Here is a 27,129-nt window from a genome sequence, read left to right as displayed (position 1 = left end):
GCTCTGGAATCTGGCTAGTTTCCCTCGTCCCGAGTGTCAGCTTATACCAGAGTGTCATACATCCCCTTGCCGACCATGGCCTGGGGAAAGAACCTGAAACCTACAAACAGTGTGAGTTTTTGATCATCCACAAAGCAATGCAGGGTCAGTATCATGATGCCCAGGACTTGGGGTCTTCAGCCCGAGTCCAGGAAGCAGAGACCAGCACACAGTGTGTGCCACACACTTCAGAACCCTTGGCCAGGCCATGTCACAGTCAACGGAGGGACTGTCTTGACAGATGTGGCAGCTGGTTTGGCAGCAAAGAGTGAGTCACAGCCACAGGAGGTGGGACAGGGCTTTTCCTCTTGAAAGCCCAGGAAAGCTGTGGGAGGGGGCTACCCTTCCTCCCCCCAGGCCTCCTGCCTGGAAGGCTCCCCTTCCAGGCTTCCCAAGGAAGTCTACCCCCCTCACTGAGCTGTTTACATGGGGAATCCCAAAGCCATGCTTGGGGCCATGAGGTCATTATAGGGAGGCTGATGCCACTCTGAGAAGTGCCTGCACATTCTGGAGGCATAGCAGTCCCCCTCATCTCCTTGGACTGTGACCTGCTGGGAGTCCTGTCCTTTCTTTGTCAGGGAGAGGAATTTTGACAGGACAATCAACCTCTTGGTGCAATCAGTGGTGGGAAGTTGCAGCAGAGTCCTCTGACCACTCACCCTTCCCTCCATCAGGTGTCCCTCTGAGACAAAGATCAAATAAAGGCAGCAGGGCAAGTGCTGGGGGTGATTTGGCTGCCAGGATTCTGATGGGAAGCAAAATCAAGTAAGAGGGCACAGAATTCCTCCTAAGAAAGATCCTTATTCCTGATAGAGGTCAGGAAGGCTGAAGTCAGGTGGAGAGACTCAGGCTGCTCTGGTGAGCTCTGCCCTCAGGCTGTCCCCTGCAACTGTGTGCAATCTAGACATCAACCTCGCCTGATGGAAGTTCCAGCTACTCTGGGCCAAGCTCTGAAAACATCCAAGAGGGCGAGTCTTGATCACATTATTTGTTCCTCAGAGGGCAGTCAGGAAAGTCATAGGCCGGTGGGAACTCAAATTTGTAAGGCCCAAACACAGAAGCAGCAGCCTCACAGGGCAAGAGGACAGCGAGAGGGACAGAGAGAGAAGGAGAGAGAGAGAGAGAGAGAGAGAGAGAGGAAGAGAGGGAGGGAAGGAGGGAGGGAGGCAGGGAGGGAGGGAGGGCAGGGAGGGAGGGAGGGAGGGAGGGAGCTTTGGGTTCCTGTTGAGCAAAGGTGATGCCCAGAATCTGCAAAGCTCCTGCATTCAGTAGAACTATTTGCTTTAAATTCCCTTATCCTTCTTCCCACCCCGCATCTGACCTTATATGTTCATTTTGTTCCTTGCCTCTCCCACCGCGATGTAAACTCCATGAGGGCAAGAACGTGGAGCTAACTTGCCAGTGATACCAGCTTCCAGAACAATGTCTGCCTATTCAATAGGGGCTCAATGGGTATGTATTGTATGTTGAATGACTGAATGAAGCAAACAGATTTTAGGACTCCCTTTCCTGGGTACATCCTCTGCTTCCCAACCCTTCCTAGCTAAGCTGAGGTAAAATGACCATATGCTGAAACAAGCACCTCCTAAGTGTTCAGTTTGATGATGATCTTGACAATTGTATAGACTCAGATAACCAGCACCCAAAACAGGATATGGAACACATCAGTGACTGACTCAAACCTTTCCCCTGGCCCATGTCCCAGTCAAGTCCCCCTATCCTGGGCAACCACACTCTGACTTTTCTCACTGGAAGTGAGATGTTCCCGTTACCAGATTTCATCTTAAGGGGATGGGCCGTTATGTCCTTTCAGCGGCTAGCTTCTTTGCTGTGCATGTTTTTGAGAATCATCATGTTGCTGCACGTACCTGCTGTCCATTCTCTTCCATTCTGAGTGTCTGTGCTGGAGGAATGGTCCATCAGTTGTTTACCTGCTCACCCACTGGCAGACTTTTGGGATGGTTCCCATTTGGAGCAATACTGCATGAAGCTGCGATGGATTGTCTTCTACAAGTCTTCTTGTGGACGTGGGTTACATTTCACTCGAGGAAATCCCTAGGAGTAGAGTTACTGCTCCTTAGGATAGATGAATGTTTGACATTGTAGAAAACGCCAGACTCTTTTCCCGAGGGGTGGTACCATTTCGGGCTCCCGCCAGCAATGTATGAGAGTTCTGGTTCTTCCACTTGCTCACCAACGTTGAGTCTCCTCAGTCTTTGTAAATTCAGTCATTCTAGTGAGGATGTAGGGTTATCCCACTGCAGCGTTTCTTTAAAAAATAGTTTTATTGAGATACAATTTACATACCATACAGCTTACTCATGTAAGTTGTACCACTGGCAGCTTTAAGTACATTCACAATGTTGTGCATCCATCAGCACAGTCAATTTTTGAACATGTTCATACCCCCATAGAGCACAATACACTCCTTAGCCATCACCCCCCTTCTCCAATCTCCCTCATTACTCCCCCCAAGCCTTAGGCAACTCTTAATCTACTCCATTTTTATGGATTTCCCCATTATGGACATTTCATGTAAATGGGAAAATACAGTGTATGGTCTTTTATGATAGGTGTCTCTCACTTAGCATTATAGTTTTGAAGTTCGTGTACATTGTGCCGTGCGCCAGTGCTTCATCATCATCATCATTATTATTATTGCTTAATGATAGTCCTTTGTAAAACATGCCACATCTTATTTATCTGTTAGTCACTTGATGGAGGTTTGGGTTGGTTCCCCTCTTTCTATTATGATACTGCTGCTATGAATATTTGTGTACAGGTTTTTGTGGGGACTATGTTTTCATTTCTTTTGGGTAGACACCTGAGTGGAATTGCTGGATCACATGATAACTCCAGATTTAGCCTTTGAGGAACTGCCAATATATTTTCAAAAGCGACTGTACCATTTTACATCCTCAACAGCAGTGTACGACGGTTCCAGTTTCCCCACGTCCTCGCCAGCACTTGTTACTATCCTACTCTCCCTTTAGGATGGGTATAAAGTATCTCATTGTGGGTTTGACTTACATTTCCCTGATGGCTAATGGTATTGAGGGTCTTTCTTGTGCTTCTAGGCCACCTGCGAGTTTTCACTGGAGATGCATCTATTCAATTTTTAATTGGGTCATTTGTCTTTTTATTATTGAGTTGCAAGAGTTCTTCGTATGTTCTATACATAAGTCCCTTAGTCAGATATATGATAAGCAAACATCTTCTCCCGTCTGTGGGTTGTCCCTTCTTTTTCTTGATAATACCCTCTGAAGCACACAGGTTTTTAACCTTGACAAAGGCCAAACGATTTATTTTTTTCTTTCGTTGCTTATGCCTTATGTGTACTAAGACTGGTGATGTTGAGCGATTTTGATGTGCTTATTGGTCCATTTCTGCATCTTCTTTTGTAAAGTGTCTATTCAAATCTTTTGCCATTTTTCTTATCAAGTTATCTTCTTATGTACTCTGACATATGTCTCCATTCCCTGGCTTGTTTATTTGTTTTCTTAATATTTTCTGATACCAGAAATTCTTAATTTTCACGCAGTCTAATTCATCCTCATTTTTCTCATAAATGTTTTCTCGTTTTCTGTGTAGAGATCCTGCAATATTTTGTTAGATTAATTCCTTTGTATCTGATATTTTTTTGTTATTTCAAAGAATATATTTTAAATTCTATTGTCCATTTTTTAATAGTATATAGAATGAAATACATTTTTATTTTGACTTTGTATCCTTGACCTTTCTGAATTCTCCTTCAACTTTGTGTGTGTATTCCACTGGGTTTTCCATATGCACAATTGTATTTACTGTAAATAATGACCATTTTTCTTTTCTTTTTCTTTTCTTTTTTTTTTTTTTTAGATCTCTATGACCAATGTGGGACTCCAGAGTCCCATGCTCCACGAACTAAGCCAGACAAGCGCTTCCTTTTCTATGTTTTGTCTTTCAATTTCTTTTTCTTGCCAATTGGACTAACAAGGATTTTATGCACAGAAGTGGTGAAAGCAGACATATTTCCTTGTTCTCCCATCTTAGAGAAAGGGGATTTCGTATCTCACCATTAAGTAGAATATGGCTGCAGGCCTTTTGTACATACATATTTTTAAGATCTTATTTACTTATTCATGAGAGACACAGAGAAAAACAGACATAGGCAGAGGGAGAAGAGGGTTCCTCGCAGGGAGCCCAATGTGGGATGGGATCCGCAGCCTGGGATCGCGCCCTGTGCCAAAGGCAGACGCTCAACTACGGAGCCACCCAGGCATCCCTGTGGATATTCTTTAGCAGGTTAGGGAGGTTTCCTTCTGTTCCTCATTTTCCAAGAGTTTTTTATTTTGGAGCTGAGAGATTTATCCCTCCCATCCTCCTGCCCCCACTCCAGGCTGTAACAGTGCCGAACCCTCCTAGTACTTACTTCTGACACAGCAGTATGACCCCCATGCAGTTAACTCCCTTACTTTTACAAAGGAGCTCAGTGCTTCACTTCCCTCTTATTAGGCCCAGTGAAAGAAGACAGCAGGAGCCTTGTCTCAAAGAGCTTGGACGTTGATAGGAGAGATAAGTTACATGCGGGTAATTATTCTCAAGTCTGTGGAAGAAGTGCCAAAAATGATGCAGCTCTCTAGAAGACACAAGTGAAAGAGATAGAGCATATCCTGCAATGGTGAAGATCAGGGGAACTTTAAGAGAGGGATGGAGCTGAATTCGCCTTGAAAAGTGACTAATATTTGGACAGGAAGAGTAGAGGGGAAGAAAAAGCTGGGGAGAGGGATGGGAGCATATTTAGAACCAGCAAGTGCAGTTTGAGGAAGGTGTAACATATACCAAACAGGCAGTAGCAATTAAGGTTGGAACAGGAAGGTGAGGGTCAAATCATGGAGCACTTTCAATAGGTAAAACTAAGGAACCTAGATGTAAATGAAATAATAATTGCAACTTACTATGTGTCCAATAGTGTATTGATCACTTTAATAAACTACTTAATATTCACAACACTTTTGCAAAACAAAAACTATCACCCTTTTACAAATGAGGAAATTAAAGCTTGCAGAATGAAGTGAATTGTCCAAGGTTACCATGCGTCACAGTAAATTTGAGGACCAGGATCTCAGCCTAACATTTGTTTCCTCCTTTCTAAAATGTTTCACATAGTTGAGATCACATAAATATATTAAGCTTTGTCCTCCCTCATTAACATTATAGCATGAACACTTGCCATGTCATTATAAGTGCTTCTTGGGATTCCCAGGTGGCTCAGTCAGTTAAGCATCTGCCTTTGGCTCAGGTCATGATCTCATCAGGATCCTGGGATCAAGCCCTGAGCTAGACTCTCCACTCAGCAGGGAGTCTGCTTCTCCCTCTCCTTCTCCTTTATCTCACCTTCCCCAGTAATGTGTGCTTTCTCTCTTCTCTCTCTCTGATAAATAAATAAATAAATACATAAATACACAAATACATAAATAAATAAATAAATAAATAATAAAATCCTTAAAAATTGCTTCTTACACAATATTTTAAAATTTTTTTTTAATTTTTTATTTATTTATGATAGTCACAGAGAGAGAGAGAGAGAGGCAGAGACATAGGCAGAGGGAGAAGCAGGCTCCATGCACCGGGACCCCGACGTGGGATTCGATCCCGGGTCTCCATGATCGCGCCCTGGGCCAAAGGCAGGCGCCAAACCGCTGCGCCACCCAGGGATCCCCACAATATTTTATTGAGGTTGGCTGAATAATGCTGCATTATTGACAGTTTTTTAAAATATTTTTTAAGGATTTATTTATTTGAGAGATAGAGAGCACTCACGTGGGGGGGAAGGAGAGAACCTCCAGCAGGCTCCCCGTTGAGCATGGAACCAGATGCAGGGCTTGATCTCACAACCCTGAGATCACAACCTGAGCGAAAACAAAACAGGCACAGGCCCGTCAACCAACTGAGCCCCCCCAGATGCCCCAATACTTTTTTAAATATTATGCTTTGTACCTTTTTTTTTAAGAGTTAGAGAGAAAGAAGCTCGAGCAAGGGGCCGCAGAGGGAGAGAAACAATCTCAATCAAGCTCCAAGCCCAGTGTGGAGCCTGATTTGGGACCTGATGCAGGGCTCAATCTCACGACCTGAGATCAGGACCCAAACAGAAAACAAGAGTCAGTCACCAAACCTAGTGAGCCACCTAGGAGCCCCCTCTGGTGAATATGTATAAATCAATTCATCCTCCTACCAGCAGTCTAAGAGAATGCTTATCTCATCTCATCCTTCCCAGTGACATTGAATATTCTCAAGTCTTTGGTACTGACAGATACGTATCATTATTTTGTATTGAATGATTCGTGAAGTACAAATCTCCAAGTATTTGTTTGCACGTTTTCCCTAATGAAGTGCCTATTCAGGTCCTTTGCTACTTTATCATTTTGAGTTTCAGTGAAGTTTATCAGTCTGCATGAGCCTTTTGTAAATAAAGGCTGTTAATATTTTGCTGTTATAACTGTTATAACTGTTGGGACAATTTGTTTCTTTTGCTGACTAAGGAATAAGCTTAGAATCCAAGTCAGTGTGTTGGTTTGACCATTGTTATTTGAGAGCCACAGTGTGACCAGTGCTTCAGGAGTGCATGTGATCTCTGCTCCAAGGAGAAACAAATTCCTAGTTAGGAAACCAGAATAAAAATATTCTCAGATTATTAACTTGAGGTAGCTGGGTTTTTCTCCTTTTCCAGTTTCAACACCTCTAAATCTTACGCTAGCAAAGAAGAATGGAGTGGTGATTGAAATACCATTTAATTTAGGGGCACCTGTGTGGCTCAGTCAGTTAAGTGTGTCTACCTTTGGCTCAGGTCATGATCCCAGGGTCCTGGGATCGAGCCCCATGTCAGGTTCTGTGCTCAGTGGGGAGTGTGCTTGAGGATTCTCTCATTCTCCCTCTGCCCCCTCTCCTTACTCATGCTCTCTCTTTCTGTCTCTCTCAAATCAATCAATCAACCATCAATAAATAAATCTTAAAAAAAAAAACAAAAAACTTTTCTCGGTCCATATATTACCGAGCTATGCTGGTTAAGAGAACCTCAGGGTTTCTAGGCTCAGAGTACCAGGATCCCCAGAGAAGTGAGAGTGAATCAAGGACTTTAGCAAGCACAGATTGCATTTCCAACTGGGTCCCTACTATGAACAATTCTGTGCCTATACGAACCAGATGCAAGAACACTTGGGAAAGGCTGAAGGAACAGGGAGACCATTCTCTGTGACTTCCTGCAATTGACATCTTACTTATCTAAATGACTACAGGGGTCTGTTTCTTCTCGTTCTCTTGAAGAATCAACATGAAATTTTAAAACTGCCCTGGTACCTTGTGCCCCTTTGCATAGAGGAAGAATTAGAACTGCGCCCTCCACCCCGCAAGTTTACTTTGTCTTACACACTAAATATCGAAGTCAGTATTTAAACTCTATTGTATCCAAAGATTGATCACAGGGGTAGCCCCGGTGGCGCAGCGGTTTAGCGCCACCTGCAGCCCAGGGCGTGATCCTGGAGACCCTGGATGGAGTCCCATGTTGGGCTCTCTGCATGGAGCCTGCTTCTTCTCCCTCTGCCTGTGCCTCTGCCTCTCTCTCTCTGTCTCTATGAGTAGATAAATAAAATCTTAAAAAAAAAAAAAAAAACAAAGATTGATCACATACTTATGTGTAACTTCCAATTTGTTACTAATACTTCTTGATACTAAAGTTCAAGCTTTTCCCATATTACTCCTACCATGCAGCTATGTCTTGTAGGCAGTAGCAAGCTATTGAGAGCAGTTTTTTTTTTTTTTTAAGATTTATTTATTTATTTGAGAGAGAGAGAGAGAAAATGAGCAGGAGGGGCAGAGGGAGAGAAAGAATCTCAAGCAGGCTCCAAGCTGAGCCCAGCACAGAGCTCGATCTCACAACCCTGAGATCAGGACCTGAGACAAAACCAAGAGTTGACACTTAACCAACTGAACCATGTGGGTGCCCCCTAAGCTACTAAGAGTTTTAACATCGTGGGTGACGCAGTCAATTCCACATGATATGCCCTGGGTGAACTTTAGGGAGGAAGCCCAAGCTAGGAAACCAGAGGTCACCTTTCTATCATAGGTATCAACAACGACATGGGCTCTGACCTTTTCTCCCTGTAACTCTTTCCATAATCCAGACCTTCCATTCATTCCCAAAGGTTCCCCTACAGGGCTGCATCTTGTCTTCAGAGAAAAATTACGATAGCCTAGTTCTACATTTTGTCTTGGCAGCACTCCCCTTTTTTTCCATGGCAGAAAAAGAATGATCTAGCTCCTGGCCTAAGTAATAATGCCAGTAGAGGTCCAGGGTCTGGATGAAACAGGGTCACATAGACTTAGGCAGTTAAGGAGAAGGAAAGCTGGTCTCCACGGTAGAGCCACTTTCATGCACAATTAAGCGTACGGCCCTAAAGAAACTCTGGATCTTCTCCCTTGAAGAGTAACCCTGTGGTTGTAGAGGAATTAAGTAAATAGACATTGCAGACCAAGCCTGAAGAGGAGCAGCGTGTGCACAGAATGCTCTTCTACACGCCCAGCACTTCTGAGCCATGACAAGACCAGCTGTCCATCACTGAAGCATCTGGTCTCATTCAAAACTTTTGCACTGGCCAGGGAGCCAGGACTGGAATGCAGGTGCTGGGGACTGGCCAGGGAGCTGGCCTGACCCTGAGACCAGTAGCCAACAGTCTTCCTCCCAGGCAATCCCAGGTGCCTGGAATGTTCCTGAGAAGCCAATCATTGGTACAGAACTCCTTATTTTCCCCTCTTCGCAGAGGAGGGATCTTGGGAGAGTATTCGGGGAGGCCCGCGTGTGAAGGAGGCTGGGAGAATGCATGTCCTGCCTGGTGCAGAGCTTACTCTCATTCATGGTAGGGCACCCGCAGGCCCGGAAAAGGGGGGGGGGGGGCGGTGTCGTCATGAGGGACACGTAGGTGAGGTCGGGGCATCTCAGGGACCCAGGATTCTGGGAAGGGACCTGGATTTGGGCTCTAGCATCACACACGGGGGAGGGGGAGGAGCTCAGCTCCTGGCTGCTGTGACCAGGGGCAAGTCACTTAGTGGCTCCCTCTCTCCCCTTCCTCGCCTTTAGAAGGTTGGAGCAGACAAGGCACCTCACAGTAAGGGGCACGCAGTAAGGGGCACGTTAAGGGTCCCTGTGAGCTGGCTTGTGGTGAGAGTGCAGTACCTGTTGGTTATCTGCGCTGCACACAGCGGTCCTCCGGCCTGCGTCTGGGAACCCACGTGCCTGCTCTTCCTGCCTTTCTCCTCGAAGGCGATCCCCAAGGGGCAACCTGGCAACCTGAGGAGCTCCCCAGACGTCCCGCGCACGCACGTCCCAGACGCGAGGGCACAGGGACGATTCCCCCTCCCGCCGCGCGGTGCCCGGTGGGGCCTGTCCCCTGCCGGGCGCGCCCCGGGGCAGACCGCCGTGCGCGCGTGCAGGTCCACACACGCGCGCACACACGTGGACCTGCGTGCGAGTGCGGGCCGCCCGCCCTGCCGCCCGCCCTGCCGCCCGCCCCGGGACCCGCGAGCTCCGAGGGCTCGGCCGCGCGGCGGGGCGGGGGGCGGCCCCGGGCCCGCGCCGCCGGGGACCCCGCCGACCCCGGCACGAAGCCCCGTCTGCCGTCCCGCGCGGCTCTGGGGGCCGGAAGGCGGCGCCCGGGCGCGCAGCCGAGGGCCCCGGGGCTGCCCCGCGTTGCCGAGGAGACTCCCCAGCCCACCCGGCGGCCGAGCGCGGCGGCCAGGCCCGGCGGGGCCCCCCGCCCCCCGCCCCCCGCCCCCCGCCTCCCGGCCCGGCCCTCGCCCGCGCGCGCAGGGACAGCTCCCGAGCGCCCCGAGGCCGCGGGATGCCGGGCACAGGCCCAGCGGCCGGTGGACGCGGAGCGGAGACGGAGAAAGAGAGGGGAGGGGGAGCGAGCAGCTCGCGGCCGAGGGAACAGCAGATTGCGCCGAGCCAATGGCAAGGGCTGGACGAGGTGGCACCAAATTCCCCTCGGCCAATGAGGCGCCAGATTCTACAGGAGCCCATTAGCATTTCCCCAGGGGCAGGGGCTGGGGCCGCGGCCGCGGAGCCGCGGGGTGTCTGCAGCATCCTGTTTTCGCGTCCGCAGCCGCCGCACGCCTCGCTGTCTCCTCCCCTCTCCCGCCCAGGCCGGTCTCCCACGGCGAGCAACTCCGCGCACTTTGCCCCTTGTTGGCAGCGAATAAAAGGGGTCTGAGGAAATAGGGGACTCGGTCACCCACTGCCAGCCGCAGCCTTTAAATCCCCAGCCTGGGCAGGTCCGGGCACAGCAGAGCGGATCCCGACCCCGAGCCGGCACGCGCGGCGCGGGAAGGTTCCGAGAGCGGCGCCGCGGGTCACCGCGCGACAGCGGGCTCGGAACCGGAGTCTCCTCCGCGTGCGGGCTGTCCCGGACTCCGCTCTGCAGTCTCAGCCGCGGGGACGCGATCCCAGCCTCGGAGAGCCCAGATGCCGGCCCACTTGCTGCAAGAGGAGGTGAGCTCCCAGCAGTTCCCCGACCGCGGCTCGCGGCGCTGGCGCGGGGGTGAGAGCGTTGCGATCTCGGACTGTTGTTAGCCATCTTTTGCGAGTTGTACCGCCTTCAGTTGGTTGGGAGTGTGCGTTGTAATTTGAGCACTTGATTCCTCAACTTTTGTTTCTTGAGCTTTAAAGAAAAACCCGGTCGTACTTTTATGTCCGTGTGCATGCGGGATTTCCTTTGTGTGTTTTTAGGAGTGTGAGTATTTTACTCTTCCTTGCTATACTGCGCCTTCACCTTGAGGTTCCACCACCCTTCGCAACCCACCCGAATAGTTCCCGGGGACTTCCCTGCCTTCCAGCAGAGATAGACCCGGCTCTCGGTTTACGAGGGCTTGGGGGGCAGGGTCTGTGTCCACACGCCACCCTTCCCCCAGCTTGATTAGAGAGTGAATTGGCAGGGACTGCTGCACGTGTCCTCCCCTTTCCTGACTCTGCTTCGTCTCCCCTCCAGATCTCTAGCTCCTACACAACCACCACCACCATCACAGCGCCTCCCTCCAGGATCCTGCAGAATGGAGGAGGCAAGTTGGAGAAGCCTTCCCTATACTTGGAAGAAGACATCCGCCCTGAAATCAAAGATGACATCTACGACCCAACCTACAAGGATCCGGAGGGCAGACCAAAGCCCAAGGTTGAGTATGTTTGGAGAAACATCATCCTTATGTCTCTGCTGCACGTGGGAGCCCTGTATGGGATCACATTGATTCCCACCTGCAAGACGTACACCTGGCTCTGGGGTAAGAGATTCCTTTGTGCTTCTTTTTTTTATTTTTATTTTTTTTAAGATTTTATTTATTCATGAGAGACACAGAGAGAGGCAGAGACACAGGCAGAAGGAGAAGCAGGCTCCATGCAGAGAGCCTGATGTGGGACTCAGTCCTGGGACTCCAGGATCATGCCCTGGGCCGAAGGCATCGCTAAACCACTGAGCCACCTGGCCTGCCCTCCCGTGTGCTTCTGACCCAGCCCCGGGGGTACTCCCTACTTCTTTAATAGGGTGGGATCTTACATGGAGCAGAGGCAACAGCCTGTCCTGGCCCAGGGTTTCCCAGCCATGTCTTTTGGTGACCTGACAATGCTGGGCTGGGAATGGAGCCTGAAGTGGGTGGGGGGAAGAATGGAGATGCAGGAATGACAATTCTGGGGTCCTTCAGTATGGATGTTGGGGAGGGAGCCCTGAGACTATGTGCTGCAGGCCTTGAAGTGAGTAGACCTGTGCCAGAGAGTCAGCTTTCCCTGAAAGAGCATTTCTGTTTCAAATCATTTGCTTGGCTGTCTGTCCCAGCCCTGCCAGCCACAAAAGAATCGAGGCCAGACCTGGGAGGCAAGGGAACGGGGTGGGGTGGGGGGGCTAGAGCAGCAGCCTTAGGGAGAATATACTGAGCACAGTCAGAGCATAGCGCCACAAACTGCTCAGGGAAAGAGTTAGTAGAAGAGGGAGGAACAGAGAAGGGGTTATCCACAAAATTATTTTGCCCTGGCCCTTGGCCCAGCTGGCTCCTTTGTCAAACAGACAGACGAGAAAGGCTCCTGTATAACCCAGGTTACACAGATGTGTTGCTCTGTGACTCCATTAAGTCTCCAGGGAACTAGATATGCCAACGAATGAGAATGTTCTGAGACCAAAATGAACTGGAGGAAATAGTTCATATTCTCATCTAGCCTGCTCCAGCCCCTCTCTCCTAATGTCCTGAAGTCTTCCCCTTTGCCAGGGACCACCAGGCCAGGCCAGAGGAGAGAGCCCTGAGCAGCCCTAGCCTCCAGGCTACTGCAGTAAGGGAGACAGTTCCTGGTTTGTCCCTGACCTGCCCTTAGCTCAGCTCTTTCAGGGATCCATGGGTGTGGGCTGATGGCAGAGCCCTGCCCCCTGGATACACACATGTGCTTTGCAGGCATTTTCATCTGTGCCACGAAATGCCTGACTTGGGAAGGGGGAAAAGGAGGGCATGGAGCTCCAGCATCCCGGGGGGGTGGGGTGGGGGGGCTCCACGTTGCCACTTTCTGAGGATAGTGAGCCAGAATTCCCCTTCAAAAAACAACTTTAGGGTTTCCAGAGCAGCTTTGGGTATGGGGTGCTTGCCGACAGCTGTACTCTTGGAGAATAGTTGTGTCGAAAGGCTGGTAGGCCAAGCGTTAGCTGATTCCCACACGACCTTTTGTTTTTGTTTTGTTTTTAAGATTTTATTTATTTATTCATGTGAGACATAGAGAGAGGCAGAGACATAGGCAGAGGGAGAAGCAGGCTCCATGCAAGAGCCCGATGTGGTACTCGATCCTCGAATTCCAGGATCACAACCTGAGCCAAATGCTCAGCCGCTTGAGCCACCCAGGTGACCTCTTTGACCTAAGGTGGTAGGATCTGGTCACTGGAGCCTTGTCTTGGAAAATCTCGATGCCACAGGCAGAGAAATGCAACTGGGTAGATCCTGTCTCTTTGGGATCTCAATTTTTCCAGGTACAAACTGGGACAGTGGTACCTTCTTAGGATTGGGAAAATAGTTCTCCTGAGGTTACATGTGTGTCGTTGCCAAGATTGGCCAGGCCCAGGAAGAGCTCTTATATGTGGGAGGGGAGGGGGATATGTGTTCTCCACCCCCTCTGAGAAGCGAGCAGAACTTTAGCTGTAGCAGGAGAGGTGGGAGAGGTCTCAGAGCAGGGATAAGGATCCCCCAAGGAGACTGGATTCCTCTCTCCACCCCTTTTGTCACCCACAAGCCCCTTCCAGCCTCAGGACGCCCTGTAGGCATTGTTAAGCCCAGAGTTTGGCCAGACTGCCACCCATAGTTCCTCACCCTTTGCTGCTGGTGGAGGGGGCAGAGTACGAACCCCAAACCCAGGCTTCACCTACTACCTTTTTGGTGCTATGCCCATAGGTGTGTACCATGCTTTTGGACAGAGAAACATAGCACATGGGAACTGGATGGTGACTTTTTTTTCCTGGCCGTGGGCCACATGGTGGATGACTTAGTTGACCGAAGAACCAGCTGGATAAAGGGAAATCAGAACTTCTCCATCTTAAGGAACAAGTGGGATGGTGGTATGGAAGAGGGTCAGAGGTCCACCTTCAGAGTTTAGTCGTTTGGCCTCACCTCTTCTTGTTTTATCCCTAAGGAGAGTGTTACATTAGCAACTGGTTGTGATTCCAGTATTTCTCATGACCATGAGCAATTTTGAGGGCCTCTCAGAAGAGCCCTTGGGGGGGGGGGGAGCTGAAGAGAGATCTCTGGCAAAACTGAGGGCCAATAGGTAAAACTTCTTAAGTCTCTTTCTTAGAGCCGAAACTATGAGACTTTATTTAGGCTGACAATTTGGACATTAATAGAGATGTGGATCTCCAGCTGACTTGAGGTCTTCTGTTAGATAGGCGTTTGAGATACTGATAGAAAAAGGCACCAGAGTATATGGGCTCTTTTCCCAATGCCCCTGTTAATACGAGGATCTTATGTGCTTTCTGAGTCAACTTGCCAGGGCCCTCTGTGGCATGAAACAACCCCAGTAGCTTCCTTGGTTCTGAGCGGGGTGCTTTTGCTTCAAGCCCAAAGCTATTTTTCTTCCTCCTTGGTGACTGGTGGCCTGTGGCTCAACTGTCATTTTTCCAAGTGTGGATACAGGTAGATACTATATCTGGAAAGAAGTCACCACATGGCTTAAGGTCAGCAAATCACCTGAGGCCCTAATCCAAGCTCAGAGGGAACATGGGTAGAACTTTCACAGGGACAAACTCTGGCTCCATGGCTCTCTTCTGGATCCTGTAGGAGGAATAGGGGAGTGTGGAGGAAATAGGGTTCAGGGGTGGGAGGAGTGGGAGGGGCGGGGGGAGGGGTTGGTTGTTTAGGAAACTAGTATCTATGGCTGGAGAAGAACACAGAACAATTTGTTACAATGTGCAGTGTCTCCAACTGCAACTAAGTTCTGTGGCCACTGAGGATCCATTGTTTCTAGCTGCTTCCCTAGGAATGAAACATTGTCAACAGTTACAGCTCCACCAAGGCCTCAGCCCCTGCCTGCTAGAGCCAGCAGAGCAAGATGGGTGTACCCAGAAACCCACTTCCCAGTTAGAGTACATGATCTAGAGATTATATCCTTCAGACTTCCAGGAAGGTGAGGCAGGACAGTGTTGGGGTGTTCTACCGAAAATGTAAGAGAATATCCCACCACTACCTAGAATTAGCCTTGCCAGAGGGAGTATAGGCTGGCCAAGGCACGTGGCAAAGGAGAGACATGGGAACCATGCGCGGATCTTGGGAAGGTAGTTGGGATAGTTAGAACACAAAGTGTTTATTGACAGAAAACTTGGTTTCAAACCATGGCTCCATTTCTTACTAGCCACGTGACCACAGATAAACACTTCAACCACTTGGCATGTATTTCTTCAACTGCAAAGTAAAGACGCTAAACCCCATTCAAGGTATTCCGTGAATCAGAGGAGACAGAACAGAATCCTTGGCAAAGCTTAAGATACCACACAGATACAACTTATGTACAGGGCAGATTTCCCCCCCACGTGGGCCATACTGCCTGCTAAAATATTTAAATACTTTCAGACTAGTTGGTAAATAGCCATTGTTCAGAAGCCTGTGAGTGTCCCGAAGAACCCAGGGTCCCTTGAATTGGCCAGTGCTCAGACCAGACTAGCTTTCAAATCTTTTAATACTACCTGTGCTGCTGGGTACTAAGCTTTTCAAGAGTGGTCTGTGGTCCTTAAAACTTTGGAAGAGGTTCGCTGAAGGTCAGAGGAGACAGGACCTGGGATGAGGTCCCTCACGATGGAGAATGACGGAGAATGACAAGTCGCTGGGTGAAAAACGCCCTCTTCTCTGTTCGGCCTTTTTGAAGTGCCTGTTACTCAGCTAATTCCAGAGGGTGGGAGGTGATGGTATTTTTTAGGTGGTAGAAGCAAAGGGATGGAGGAGACCAAGACATCTCTGGAGTTCAGGGTGAAAGCAAGCCTCACTCAGAACCAAAAGAACACACAGACTTGGACAGGAAAGTATCACGTGAACGCCTTCCCATATGAGTAACTACCTGCACTGACTTCTCCTGGCAGCATTCTCCTACTATCTGATCAGCGCTGTGGGCATCACAGCAGGGGCTCATCGGCTGTGGAGTCACCGCACCTACAAAGCTCGGCTGCCCCTGAGGCTTTTCCTGATCATTGCCAACACGATGGCATTCCAGGTGAGAAGCTGGCTCTGCCCAGCTCTTCTCTCTCTGCTCTTCTGATGCTCCAGGGGCGGGATGGAGAAAGAAGCTCAGCATCTGGAGGGGAGCCACAGTGGGCAGCATTTCGCTTTTTTCCCCCCTTACTGTCACGTCAAGTACAGGCCCAGGCCCTAAGTCCACTCTGGAAGAGGGCAGTAGGAGATACATAAGCAATAGTGTTGATGTCACGGGATGAGTTTTGATCCTAACATCCCTCTGTTATCTCGCAGTCTTGGCCGTTGTGGTCCTTTATCATCATGGGCCACGGTGCCTAAGCCAGGAACTGACCCTGGTTTCCTGGGCAGACACGGGACACTAAGTTCACTATTTTAGGTGAAAAGCTTAGTTAGGATTCCCCCACAGTGGGATTGAAGCTGATGTTTCATAGACTCTTGAACTCTGTGTTCTCAGATATCAGAGCAAATGATATAGCCCTATAGCACTATGTGCCTGAGTATTCTAAGCCCTTGACATAAACTACCTCATTAGATCCTCACAACAGGGACACCTGGGTGGTGGCTCAGTGGTTGAGCATCTGCCTTTGGCCCAGGGCGTGATCCTAGAGTCCCGGGATTGAGTTCCACGTTGGGCTCCCTGCATGGAGCCTGCTTCTCCCTCTGCCTGTGTCTCTGCCTCTCTCTATCTCTGTGTCTCTCATGAATAAATAAATAAAATCTTTAAAAAAAAAAAAATCCTCACAACAATCTTAGAAGGTAGGTACTATTACCCCCATTTTACAGATGAGGAAATTGTGTCACTGAGAAGTTAGGTAGACCAACATTATGGTCCTGTTTCAGGCTGCCAGGCTGGCTAAGTCAAGTATTGAGGTTTTTTTGTTTTTGTTTTTGTTTTTGTTTTTTGTTTTTGTTTTGTTGTTGTTTAAATTACTTAATTAATTTGAGAGAGACAGATAGCAAGAGAGAGCAGGAGTGGGGGAGGGGGAGAGGGAGAAGCAGGCTTCCCGCTGACCAGGGAGCCCGATGTAGGGCTCCATCCCAGATCCCTGGAATCATGACCTGAGCTGAAGACAGACACTTAACAGACTGAGCCACCCAGGCGCCCCATGTATTGAGGTTTGTTGAGGCAGAAAGTTTATAGCGGAGAGAATGCCGAGAATTGGGAGAAGGGAACTCCTAGTTGTTAAGGGCTAGCAATGGACAAAAGATGGCCTGTGGTGTGGGGCTTAGCTGGGAGCAAGAGGAAAAAGAAACCAAGTTGATCCCTTTCTTCATGGCAGTGTCCCAGGTACTTGCCACAGTCACATAATCCTCTCTGTCACAGCACTTCATACCTTGAGGGCTCTTGATGTTGTCTTTATGTGGGGAAAAGGAAGAGATTGAGCACATTCTTTAAGGGATGAAAAGAATCCTAGAGGAGCCCAGAGGTCATTTGGAAATGTGGTCAAGATCAGGATTTCTATACCTGGCCATGATCTATATGCAAGGCATCAGAATGGAGTTCCCTGCAGCTTTACCCATCAACCAGAACCTGGGATGCAAGGCTGCCTGCCTCATGTTCTCCATGCCCAGGGTTTGGCACCCCATGGTGTGGACCTTTTCCAATGTTTTTTCTTGAAGAATTGCAGCGTGTTTTTCTAATGAAACTCTGAGCTCTGTATGATCTGCCTCCATTCTGTCTACCATATAACCTTCAAGAAGCTAATCCTATTCGTGTGGCCCTGGGACTTTAAATTGCTTTTCCACTTAAGCTTCAGTAGCAAGTTGGGGGGATAGAGGGGGTATTTTGTGAGTTAGGCTGTGAGCCATGGGCCCTTAGAGTTGCCTGTCCATTGGAATTCCCCTAAGAGAGTACCTCTTCCCTGGCCTTCATTCATCTTCTCTGTCCCTCCAGAATGACGTGTATGAATGGGCCCGAGATCACCGTGCCCACCACAAGTTTTCAGAAACAGATGCTGATCCTCACAATTCCCAGCGTGGCTTTTTCTTCTCTCACGTGGGTTGGCTGCTTGTACGCAAACACCCAGCCGTCAAAGAGAAGGGTGGTTTGCTAGACTTGTCTGACCTAAAAGCTGAGAAGCTGGTGATGTTCCAGAGAAGGTGAGTGAAGCGATAATGGAGCTGGGCATCTGAGTGTTTGGGGAACCCCTTTTTTTCTCCTAGAGCTTATAAACCTAAGCTGAGGAATTTACTGGGTTTGTATGTTCCAAATTAAGTTTAAAACCCTAACATTTAGTAGCCAACATGCCCATGGTTATGGACTATTGTTCTTTCTTTCTCTCAGAGCTCTCTGAATTAAACCGATTTAAATCCAACAAATACTTATTGACTTAGGGACAGTCGCAGATACAAAGATGATTGTGTCACAGTCCTTACCTTCAAGGAGCCTGTAGCCTATTGGGAAGCAGAGGGAAAACTAAGGACCTGAATAACTATGACACGTGGCAACATATTTTCTATGCCAATGAGAGGCACAAAGGAAAGAGATTATGTGGTGAGGGAACATTGGGGAAGGGTTTATGAAGAAGGTAGCTTTGGAATCCACTGATGGATAGAGATTCTCACAGGTGTGTATGAGGAGGGAACATACAAACATAACCGAATGAGCATGAAAGCATGTTCCAACAATAAAGGCCTTTTGCTTGAAGCATAGGGTGTGGTCGAAGTAAGGCCAGAAAGAGGTTGATGCTATTCCTATAGAGGCTTAAAAGCAGATTTAGGTTTTAATTCAATAGGCAACAGGAAACCATTACAAGTTTTTTGAGCAGGAAGGTGTGCTTTAGAAAGGTTACTCTCGGGATGGTTGAGAGAAATGGAGCCAAAGAGGTGAGAAGCAGGGCCACAAAGTAGATAGGAGCTAACGGGGATTTGTGCTTGGGAAGCAGCAGCAGGAATGGAAAGTTTGATGCAGGGAATACTAATGATATGAGTATAAGACTTGGCTGTTGAAGAAAAGCAGGAAATCCGTTCCCTAGGAATGTCAATGGCACAGTCTACATTTGAGACAGTGAAGAATGGTGTAGGGCCTCCAGAGGGTCTGCGCGCATCAAGGACACTCTGTGCCTCTCTGAGGAAGGAGATGAACGATTTTGGGGTGGCTGGCGGAACATGGAGGCAAGGCACAAAACCTAGACTCTGCAAAAAACATGAACGGGAAAGAGAAAGGAACCTAAAGGCAGAATGGGAAAAAACCCTGCGAAGGAGGACTTGGGTTATAAGTTGATAATTTGGACCTCACCTGTTTCTCCAAGGTGGTATTATGCTATAGTCAGAAAGAACAATGGATTCAGAGGCTGGAGACAAGCCTTCTAATCCTTGCTCCACCAGTTCCTACCTGTGTGATCCTAGAAAAATCAGTTAACCCCATGTTACCTCATTTTCTAAAGACCTGGACATTCTTCAAAGGTTCCTACCCCATTCCCTCTGGCTCTGTCTCCTGCCACACTGTACTTGAGTAGAAGGAAAGATAGCCCCAACCAGTGACCGAGGAAAATCAGATGGGACTAAGAGTCCTTTGTACCCTGACACGGCATCTGGTCTCTTGATGTAGGTACTACAAACCCGGCATCCTGTTGATGTGCTTCATCCTGCCCACCTTTGTGCCCTGGTATTTCTGGGGTGAAACTTTTCTACACAGTGTGTGCGTCGCTACTCTCCTGCGTTACGCCATTGTGCTCAATGCCACATGGCTGGTGAACAGTGCTGCCCACCTCTACGGATATCGCCCTTACGACAAGAATATTAGCCCCCGAGAGAATATCCTGGTTTCCCTGGGAGCTGCAGGTAAGTCACCAGACCACAGCGAGACCCTTTCTGGTGGTCTGCTGGTGAGGGTTTTAGGTGAGGAGCCAGAAAAACCAGATTAACCTGTTTTATGACTTCTTTCTGTCTGGTTTTCCATTATAAAACTAGGGGACAATATATAAGAAAGTTGGGCAACAGGTCTTATGTAGAAAGGAAAGGGTAAAAAACAACGGGGCATTTGATTATAGATTCCAGAACCTTTGCAAATGCTATGTATAATAAACCCCTTTGGGTGTTCCTTTTTCCAGTCCTCTCTGGGCTGGACTGCAAGTCTTGCGTGGGGCAGGGAATGCATAAATGGAACAACAGGATCGTCTGGGTGGGCAGTGAGCCTAGGATCTTATATTTAAATACCCTATATAGGGGCACCTGGGTGGCACAGTCCATTAGGCATCCATCTCTTGGGTTCAGCTAACAGTCATGTTCTCAGGGTCCTGAGACCAAAGAAGTGCTTTGATGTCATTCGTGTTGGCACCACCAAGCACTTGTTCATGGCCCTTAATTGCCACGTACCAGTCTTATCTCTTGTCCTTTCTTTTTCTCTCTCCTGCTTCTATTCTGTGCTAGGAGCACCCCCTTCCCCATAACAATGGCTTAGGGAACCACCAGTAAAGCAATTACTTTGCTCACAACTACCTGCTTCGCTGATCTAATGCTGACTCTTGATGAATTTATATCTATCATTCCAGCCCCACTAGCCAGAGCTGAAGACAACAAGCTTTTGCCATCTGTCTCCATTCTTTTTCTGTCAACAGTTTTCAACTAAATATAGACCTTGACCAAGGCCTGGAATCTGTTTTCCTTAAGCAGACCCCATGGCCTTTCCTCACCAGTGATCAGTGCCAATGGTCATCCAGGATATCTAGGCAACCTCACTGTTGCACATGCTTATGCACACCATGGCCTCACACTCACTTTCTCTCTTTAAAATCTTCCTCTAGACTTTCAACCCCAATCATCTCTACTATCTGGACTAAGGCATTTTTTTCTCCTTTACACCTTCATGCATCTCACCTTCCCCCATTGTGCCTGCTCTTACTTTGAACCACGTTTGAAATCAATTTCCTCAACTCTGTCAACCTGAGATTTTCAGAGACATGGAAGTTTCTGGAATGAGATTTGTCCTGTGCCACCACGGGATCTAGAGCAAGCTTCCCGGACTCCAGCCTCTTTGTGAGCATCAGCACTGAGAGGCTGCCAACACCTTCATCTCAGTTACCATTCAGCTGTGCTCCCTGTCATCTCCCTTATCACCTCCACCTTCATTCTCCTGGAGCTTGTTTCTCTGCCACTCCCATCTTTTCTTCTCAAGTTCCCTGCCCCATGGTCACATGATCATTTTCTCTCTGCCAAAGCTGACCTCCCTTGAGCCTTTATTGGGCTGTATCTTACTGCCCCAGTTGCAAAGTCTTGTCCTTCTTCCATCCGTGGACCTTCCTCTTTTTTCTCTTCTGGCTCTGTGTGTATCTGATTGTAGTTTAAATCTGATAAGTAGAGGCCTGGTTAGTGCTTCTATGGAGCCCTGGTACAAAGCCACTTATGGAAATTAGTAATCCTGTCAGTACCTTTGGCCTTGTGGTTATCCCAACCTCCTACTCAGTTCACACTGAATAATCAGGTGTCACAGAGAGAGGACATACCTTGACTTGCCCTGGATGGTGTCATTTACTCTGTAGGACATCCTTCACTTGCTTGTTATTAATATCATTACTACTCTCCTGAGGTTCTTTGATCTTCAAAGGGTTCCCCCGTGCTCTTCTTTGAGCTATTCTTAATCCAGCTTTTCTCCTGGCTTTTGAAGGGTCGGTATTGTTAGTTGTTGTATTGTTAATTGTTGAATACGATACAGAAAGAAGAGTCCTGCCAAGGGTTGGAGAATTCACTGTCTGTGGAGTTTCTAAAGCTTTACCTATTACTGAAATTCTCCTGAGACCAGGATTTCTTTGTTTTCCCCCAGTCCAGCAAAGTGAGCTGCTCATCTTAGAACCTCAGAGGTTGGGGATCCCTGGGTGGTGCAGCGGTTTGGCGCCTGCCTTTGGCCCAGGGCGTGATCCTGGAGACCCGGGATCAAATCCCACGTCGGGCTCCCGATGCATGGAGCCTGCTTCTCCCTCTGCCTATGTCTCTGCCTCTCTCTCTCTCTCTGTGTGACTATCATAAATAAATAAATAAATAAAATTAAAAAAAAAAAAAAGAACCTCAGAGGTTAGAGGGAATCGCTAAGCCTCTTACTTCTTATTCTGTCAGAGAGATTCTGGGTTTTGTTGTTGTTGTTGTTGTTTTGTTTTTTAAGATTTCATTTATTTATTTATGAGAGAGGCAGAGACCCAAGCAGAGGGGAAAGCAGGCCCCATACAGGGAGCCCGATGTGGGACTCGATCCTGGGACTCCAGGATCATGCCCTGATCTGAAGGCAGGCGCCCAACCGCTGAGCCATCCAGGCATCCTGAGATTCAGTTTTATTAGCATTCTTGCCTCCCCCGCCCCCAACCAGAGTCAAAGTTCAAAGAATTAGAAGCTGGAACAGTCCATTCTGAACCCAGTAGTAGCTTTCTGAGGAAATACGGGACCCTGCACTGGGCTTTTTTCCTTCTGACTTTGGGTTCTTACTATCCAGTTCTGTCCATATTGTTCCCCCTTAGGTGTGGTACTAGTGCAGTGGTAAAAGATGTTCTCCTTTGCTCATCATAGTAAGGAGCATGGCAAAAGTCCTCTATTCTGGACTCTCTTCTCCCTGCCCTGACCTCAGGGTTTCAGATCAATATTTAGTGAAATTTCCAATCTGAAATCCATCCCCAGCCTTGGCAATTTCTCTGTAGTTAGCTTATCCCCTGGAAGAAATTGCCAGTCCTCCTTTGACAAAGGACAAGCCTAGAAAGGCTTGGTGGCCAGGTCTACTCAGTCATTTCTTAAGATGCCTCTAGGGGACCAATCTGACTCAGAGTCATAGAGATTCAGAGAGATTCATTCATTCGTTCAACAGCAGCAAGTTTCTGCTAGGTTGGAGGTCCTCTGCTAGGTAATCAGTGTGCCAGTGTGCCGAGACTGAAAAGACTGCAACCCACTGCATAGCTCCATAACTTTTATCCTTGCTTTTTGTTCCAGGGGAGGGCTTCCACAACTACCACCACTCCTTTCCCTATGACTACTCTGCCAGTGAGTACCGCTGGCACATCAACTTCACCACCTTCTTTATCGATTGCATGGCTGCCCTCGGTCTGGCTTACGACCGGAAGAAAGTATCCAAGGCTGCCATCTTGGCCAGGATTAAAAGAACTGGAGACGGAAGCTACAAGAGTGGCTGAGTTTTGGGTCCCTTGGGTTCCTTTTCCAAAAGCCAGCCAGGCAGAAGTTTAATGTTCTGTTTATTAACTACTGAATAATGCTACCAGGATGCTAAAGATGATGATGTTAACCCATTCCAGTACAGTATTCTTTTAAAATTGAAAGCCAACAACTCTGCCTTCATGATGCTAAGCTGATACTCTTATTTCTTCTCTTATCTTCTCTCCCTCCTAGTCCATTGTCCTTTTCTTTGCTTTGTTCTTATCACCTTCCTTTCTCTCCTCGCTCATTGCCTCCCAGGCAAACAGCTGGTCATTCAGTGGTGGGTGTCCAGCTTCCAAAGCCTAGACAACCTTTTCTATAATCCAAAATTAATGGTCTTTGTCCCACATAACTCTTTCCTTGAGCTGTCCTGAGCTTTAGGGTGGGTGGCTCATGCTAGAGGTATGATAAAATCTTCTGGGAAGGCCCCTGTTAATGATCTTCAACTCAGGCTTTTGTGAGTTGGAGTGGAAAATAACTTTATTTGGCACAAAGCTTCTAAAGCAGGTAAACTGTCAGGGGAGAGAGCGTGCATGGTATGATTGAGAAGTAAAGATGGGGTGAGATGGGAAACAAGGCAGAAGTTCCTGCTGTGACTGGACACACAGTTGGTGCCTAGTGAGGACCTCAAGCCCCATCAGACAGCATGCCTCCTTTCTCTCCTGACTCTGACTAGGGAATGGCCATAGAGCCTGGCAATGCTAGATTACAAAAGCAAATCTCAATGTCCCAATGTAGTTTAGGTTGGGGATAAAGAAGAAGCATTTAGTTTGTAGTCAAAGTGGTCTTTGCTGGGGAAGGATTTTTTTTTTTTTTAAATAACAGGAAGATTTCTTATTCCATATTACAAGAAATCTTGAGGTTGGTTGTTTCCAGAATTGGTGAATCTAGCAGATCATGGAATCATCAAAATTCTTTCATCTTTCTGCTCTGCCATCTTCGGGACATTGGTCAGCTCCATCATAGTAATAACGTGGCTGAAGCATTTCCAGACATCCAAAAAAGGAACGTGTTTGTGGCATAGTGGTGAGCATAGCTGTCTTCCAAAAAAGGAAGGATTTTAAGAAGTGGAGTTGGGTCCAACATAAAAATAATATACATTCACTCTGCTTGGAACATTAAAGTAATTCACTTAGGGTATTTCCCTCTGGAGAAGAGGAGAAATTAGGTGGGTTGTCTACTTTCCTCTCACTGCTGGACAGGAGATGGAGAGTTCAGGGGCAGGGTCTGTTGGCAATTCCTAAGAGAAAACTATAAAAGAAGGGCTCTGAGAACACATTGCCAGGGGATTCAGAGGGTTACTAAGAAAGTCAATGGGTGTCCTGATTTGGAAGCTGGTTATACAAGCAAGTAAATGTTCATTTCATTCATTAATTCCATTTCTCCTTGGGATGAGTAAAAACTAGAAGGCTTCTCCCCGCAGTGCTGAACCATTTCTCCCATTCCTTCTCTGCTAACTTTTCACCTAAAGTATAGGACTGCCTGGGGCGGGGGCGAGGTAGGAATCTAACTACTGTGGTTTTTGATTCCTGGCTCTACCCTTTCCGTCCATTTTTTCCTACCAGTTCTATCTCCTTCCTCCCTGATGTGTTCTTCTCTCTCTGGACAGGAAGCCTGCTTTGTATGTATTCTGAGGCAGTGATGATTATTGCTCACCGGGCAGCTCCCTCTCCTGCAGACAGAATGCTCAGGGTCACTGAACCACTGTTTCTCTTTATTATAAAGTTGAGTTAGCTGCCACTTTCACTTGGCCTCCAGAGTCTCTCCACCTACACCCCTGTGCGCCCCTGCCACACTGATGACTCAAGATGAGGCTGGCAAACGTTACTAGAAACATCCCTGGCTCAGGCACTCTCTCTCTCAGGAGGCACAGCCAGGCCACATGCTCGTGTTGTGCCAGTGAGCCAGCCACGGAGCAAAAAACGGTTTGTTTTTAACCTCCTCTGTCTGGATCACAACATGAGAGTATGCTAGATGCCCCCTGCTTGCTCAGTAAGCCTGCCCAGCCCTAGTCCGTGCTCCCAGCGGACAGTGCAATGCTTGTAGAAGTAGGAGGGAGCCTGGTCTTCACTGGGAAGCACAAGAAGCAAAGGAAAGTCCCAAAGTGCCTCATGCAAAAGGAGGCCCTGTTCCCTGGAGCCAGGGTGTATTACGAAGCCGAGACTTGGGATCTGAGATGCCATGAACTTTGCTGAACAGCATCTCTGTTTGGCAAACTAACCAGCATTCCCCACCACCCAGCCTAGGGCAAACGGTAGTGTAGAAGAGGTCTGAAAAAAAGCACCAGTGTTTTGAGAACCTTGGACTACTCATGTCCCTGTACCTCAGTCATCAATGCAAAGGCCTGGCTTTACTCTATGAAAGATTGGAAATCTACAATACCAAATGTCCTGTGCATTGTTGAGGAATAGTGGAAAGAAAGAAGGCCTTTCTTCCTGTATTAATTGAATAGACAGAGGCTACAGGGGTTCCCTGGACTAAAGGCATCCTTGTCTTTTGAGCTGTTCCTCTCAGTAGAAACAAATCTAATGGAAGATCACAGCGTAGTGTAGATCTGCTGACTTGTGTACCTATCTCTTGGAGATCCCTGTTGGGTAGTTTTAATTCCACAGGTTAGCAGATGCCTGCTTTCTAATTTTGGACCAAAAACAAGCTTATCTTTCTATTCTAATCACGTCCCAGGGATCTGACCCATACCATGACCCTTCACAAGGCTGGACAAGGGCCTCAGGCTGAGGGCTCCTATGACTATGACAATGTGGAGGTGGAGGGGTGTCTACTGAGTAAGGAACACTTTCTTCAAGATTCTAAAGCTGAGTTCAATTGACACATTAATGATCCAGAAACTGAAGTCTAAATTTCTAACAGTCCTCACTTCGTGGGTATGCTGACAACTTATTTGGGTGCCTTACATCTGTTCTAATCAGTGTTGTATATGAGCCTACTTCCGCTCCCTCCTCGCTCCCCCTGTGGAGTTCCTTTGCACCTGAGACCCTACAGAAGTGGTTGGTAGAAAAGGGGGCCTGGCTGGAGAATTATCAGTATAGCTATTCACAGGATTTCCTTCTGGGCTTTTTTTTTAGGGCTGTTTTTCTTAAGTGCCCACATTTGATGGAGGGTGGAAGTAATTTGAATGTATTTGATTTATAATTCTTTTTAGGTTAAAAGATGGTGTAGCATTTAAAATGGAAACTTTCTCTCCTTGGTTTGCTAGTATCCTGAGTGTATTCTCTGTAAGTATAGCTCAAATGGGTCAGTGTGAAAGGTTAACAAAAGCAAGATGTCAATGTTATGTGGGTGGTTAAGGCCAGGGCCTCCCCTACCACTGTGCCACTGACTTGCTGTGTGACCCTGGGCAAGTCACTTAACTATAATGTGCCTCAGTTTTCCTTCTGTTAAAATGGGATAATAATACTGACCTACCTCAAAGGGCAGTTTTGAGGCGTGACTAATGCTTTTTATAAAGCATTTTGGGATCCTTCAGCAGAGGAATTCTTTTAAGTCCTGAGTATTTTTATAGTAGCAGTATCCACCGTGAACTTATGTCCACCGTAAACCACGTGTCCCAGATGCTATCATTAATCGATATTCTCTCTGAGAGATTGGATAAGTGGTGGATAACTAGCCAGACAAAATTTGAGAATGCCTAAACTCATTGCCATGGAAACAATACACAGGATACCTTTTCCTTAATTGGGTGGGATTTTTCCCCTTTTATGTGGGATAGTAGTTATTTGTGACCTAAGAATAATTTTGGAATAATTTCTATTAATATCAACTCTGAAGCTTAGTTGTACTGATCTGAAATTGTGTTTGTTCATAATAAAAGTGAAGTGAATCTGATTGCACTGTGTCTGGGTGATTTTTGGCTGCGATTCAAAATTTCCTGGAACTTATCTCTATGGTCTGCCACACTGTTGATGCCCTGTTCCTGTACCTTTAAGGATAAAAAAGAAGTAGATGCTACACTAGTTGACTCATACCCCAGTAACCCGCCCTGCCCTTCCTAAGGGTAACTTTAGGTTAAACGCAGCCTTGGCAGCAGGAAACCAGGAGTCTGCTGCCATTAAGTCCAACACATTTACACCAGTTGGCACTTTGGCCCTGGGGAAATGCCAGGTGTCTGGTGTGTCACATGGTCACATGGACCCAAGACAGAGAGGAAGAGAACAGCAGGAGAGGCACTCTCTGGGAAAGCAAATCTCTGCCTTGCAATCCAGGCTGGGCAGTCCA

The 27,129-nt window shown here is 47.7% G+C and overlaps 2 protein-coding genes across 2 annotated transcripts; one reads left to right on the top strand and one right to left on the bottom strand.

Moving 5' to 3' along the window:
* Positions 1-2,264: 2,264 nt before the first annotated feature.
* LOC121485548 (translation initiation factor IF-2-like) lies at positions 2,265-10,238 on the bottom strand. Its single transcript, XM_041746056.1, has 3 exons — positions 9,248-10,238; positions 5,842-5,930; positions 2,265-3,635 (listed from the first exon to the last, which is right to left on the bottom strand). Exons 1-2 carry the CDS (start codon positions 10,154-10,156, stop codon positions 5,910-5,912), a joined length of 930 nt encoding a protein of 309 aa, XP_041601990.1. The 5' UTR covers positions 10,157-10,238; the 3' UTR covers positions 2,265-3,635; positions 5,842-5,909.
* On the top strand, positions 10,238-26,739 carry SCD (stearoyl-CoA desaturase). The gene is made up of 6 exons (XM_041746054.1): positions 10,238-10,561; positions 11,058-11,343; positions 15,654-15,784; positions 17,660-17,865; positions 19,316-19,548; positions 22,675-26,739. Exons 1-6 carry the CDS (start codon positions 10,535-10,537, stop codon positions 22,872-22,874), a joined length of 1,083 nt encoding a protein of 360 aa, XP_041601988.1. The 5' UTR covers positions 10,238-10,534; the 3' UTR covers positions 22,875-26,739.
* The last annotated feature ends 390 nt before the right edge of the window (positions 26,740-27,129 follow it).

Source organism: Vulpes lagopus, chromosome 2 (assembly GCF_018345385.1).
Source record: "Vulpes lagopus strain Blue_001 chromosome 2, ASM1834538v1, whole genome shotgun sequence".
Lineage (NCBI taxonomy): Eukaryota > Metazoa > Chordata > Mammalia > Carnivora > Canidae > Vulpes > Vulpes lagopus.
This window is presented reverse-complemented; position numbering and strand designations above follow the sequence as displayed.

Bases quoted from the DNA above. Each gene is read 5' to 3' on its own strand.
- LOC121485548 (XM_041746056.1), bottom strand. From the start codon at position 10,156: ATGCTGCAGACACCCCGCGGCTCCGCGGCCGCGGCCCCAGCCCCTGCC. The intron at 5,931-9,247 runs GTACTGCACTCT...GTTTTCGCTCAG, and splicing joins GCAGCGCAGATAACCAACAG to GTTGTGATCTCAGGGTTGTG.
- SCD (XM_041746054.1), top strand. From the start codon at position 10,535: ATGCCGGCCCACTTGCTGCAAGAGGAG. The intron at 10,562-11,057 runs GTGAGCTCCCAG...TCTCCCCTCCAG, and splicing joins CCCACTTGCTGCAAGAGGAG to ATCTCTAGCTCCTACACAAC. The intron at 17,866-19,315 runs GTGAGTGAAGCG...CTCTTGATGTAG, and splicing joins CTGGTGATGTTCCAGAGAAG to GTACTACAAACCCGGCATCC.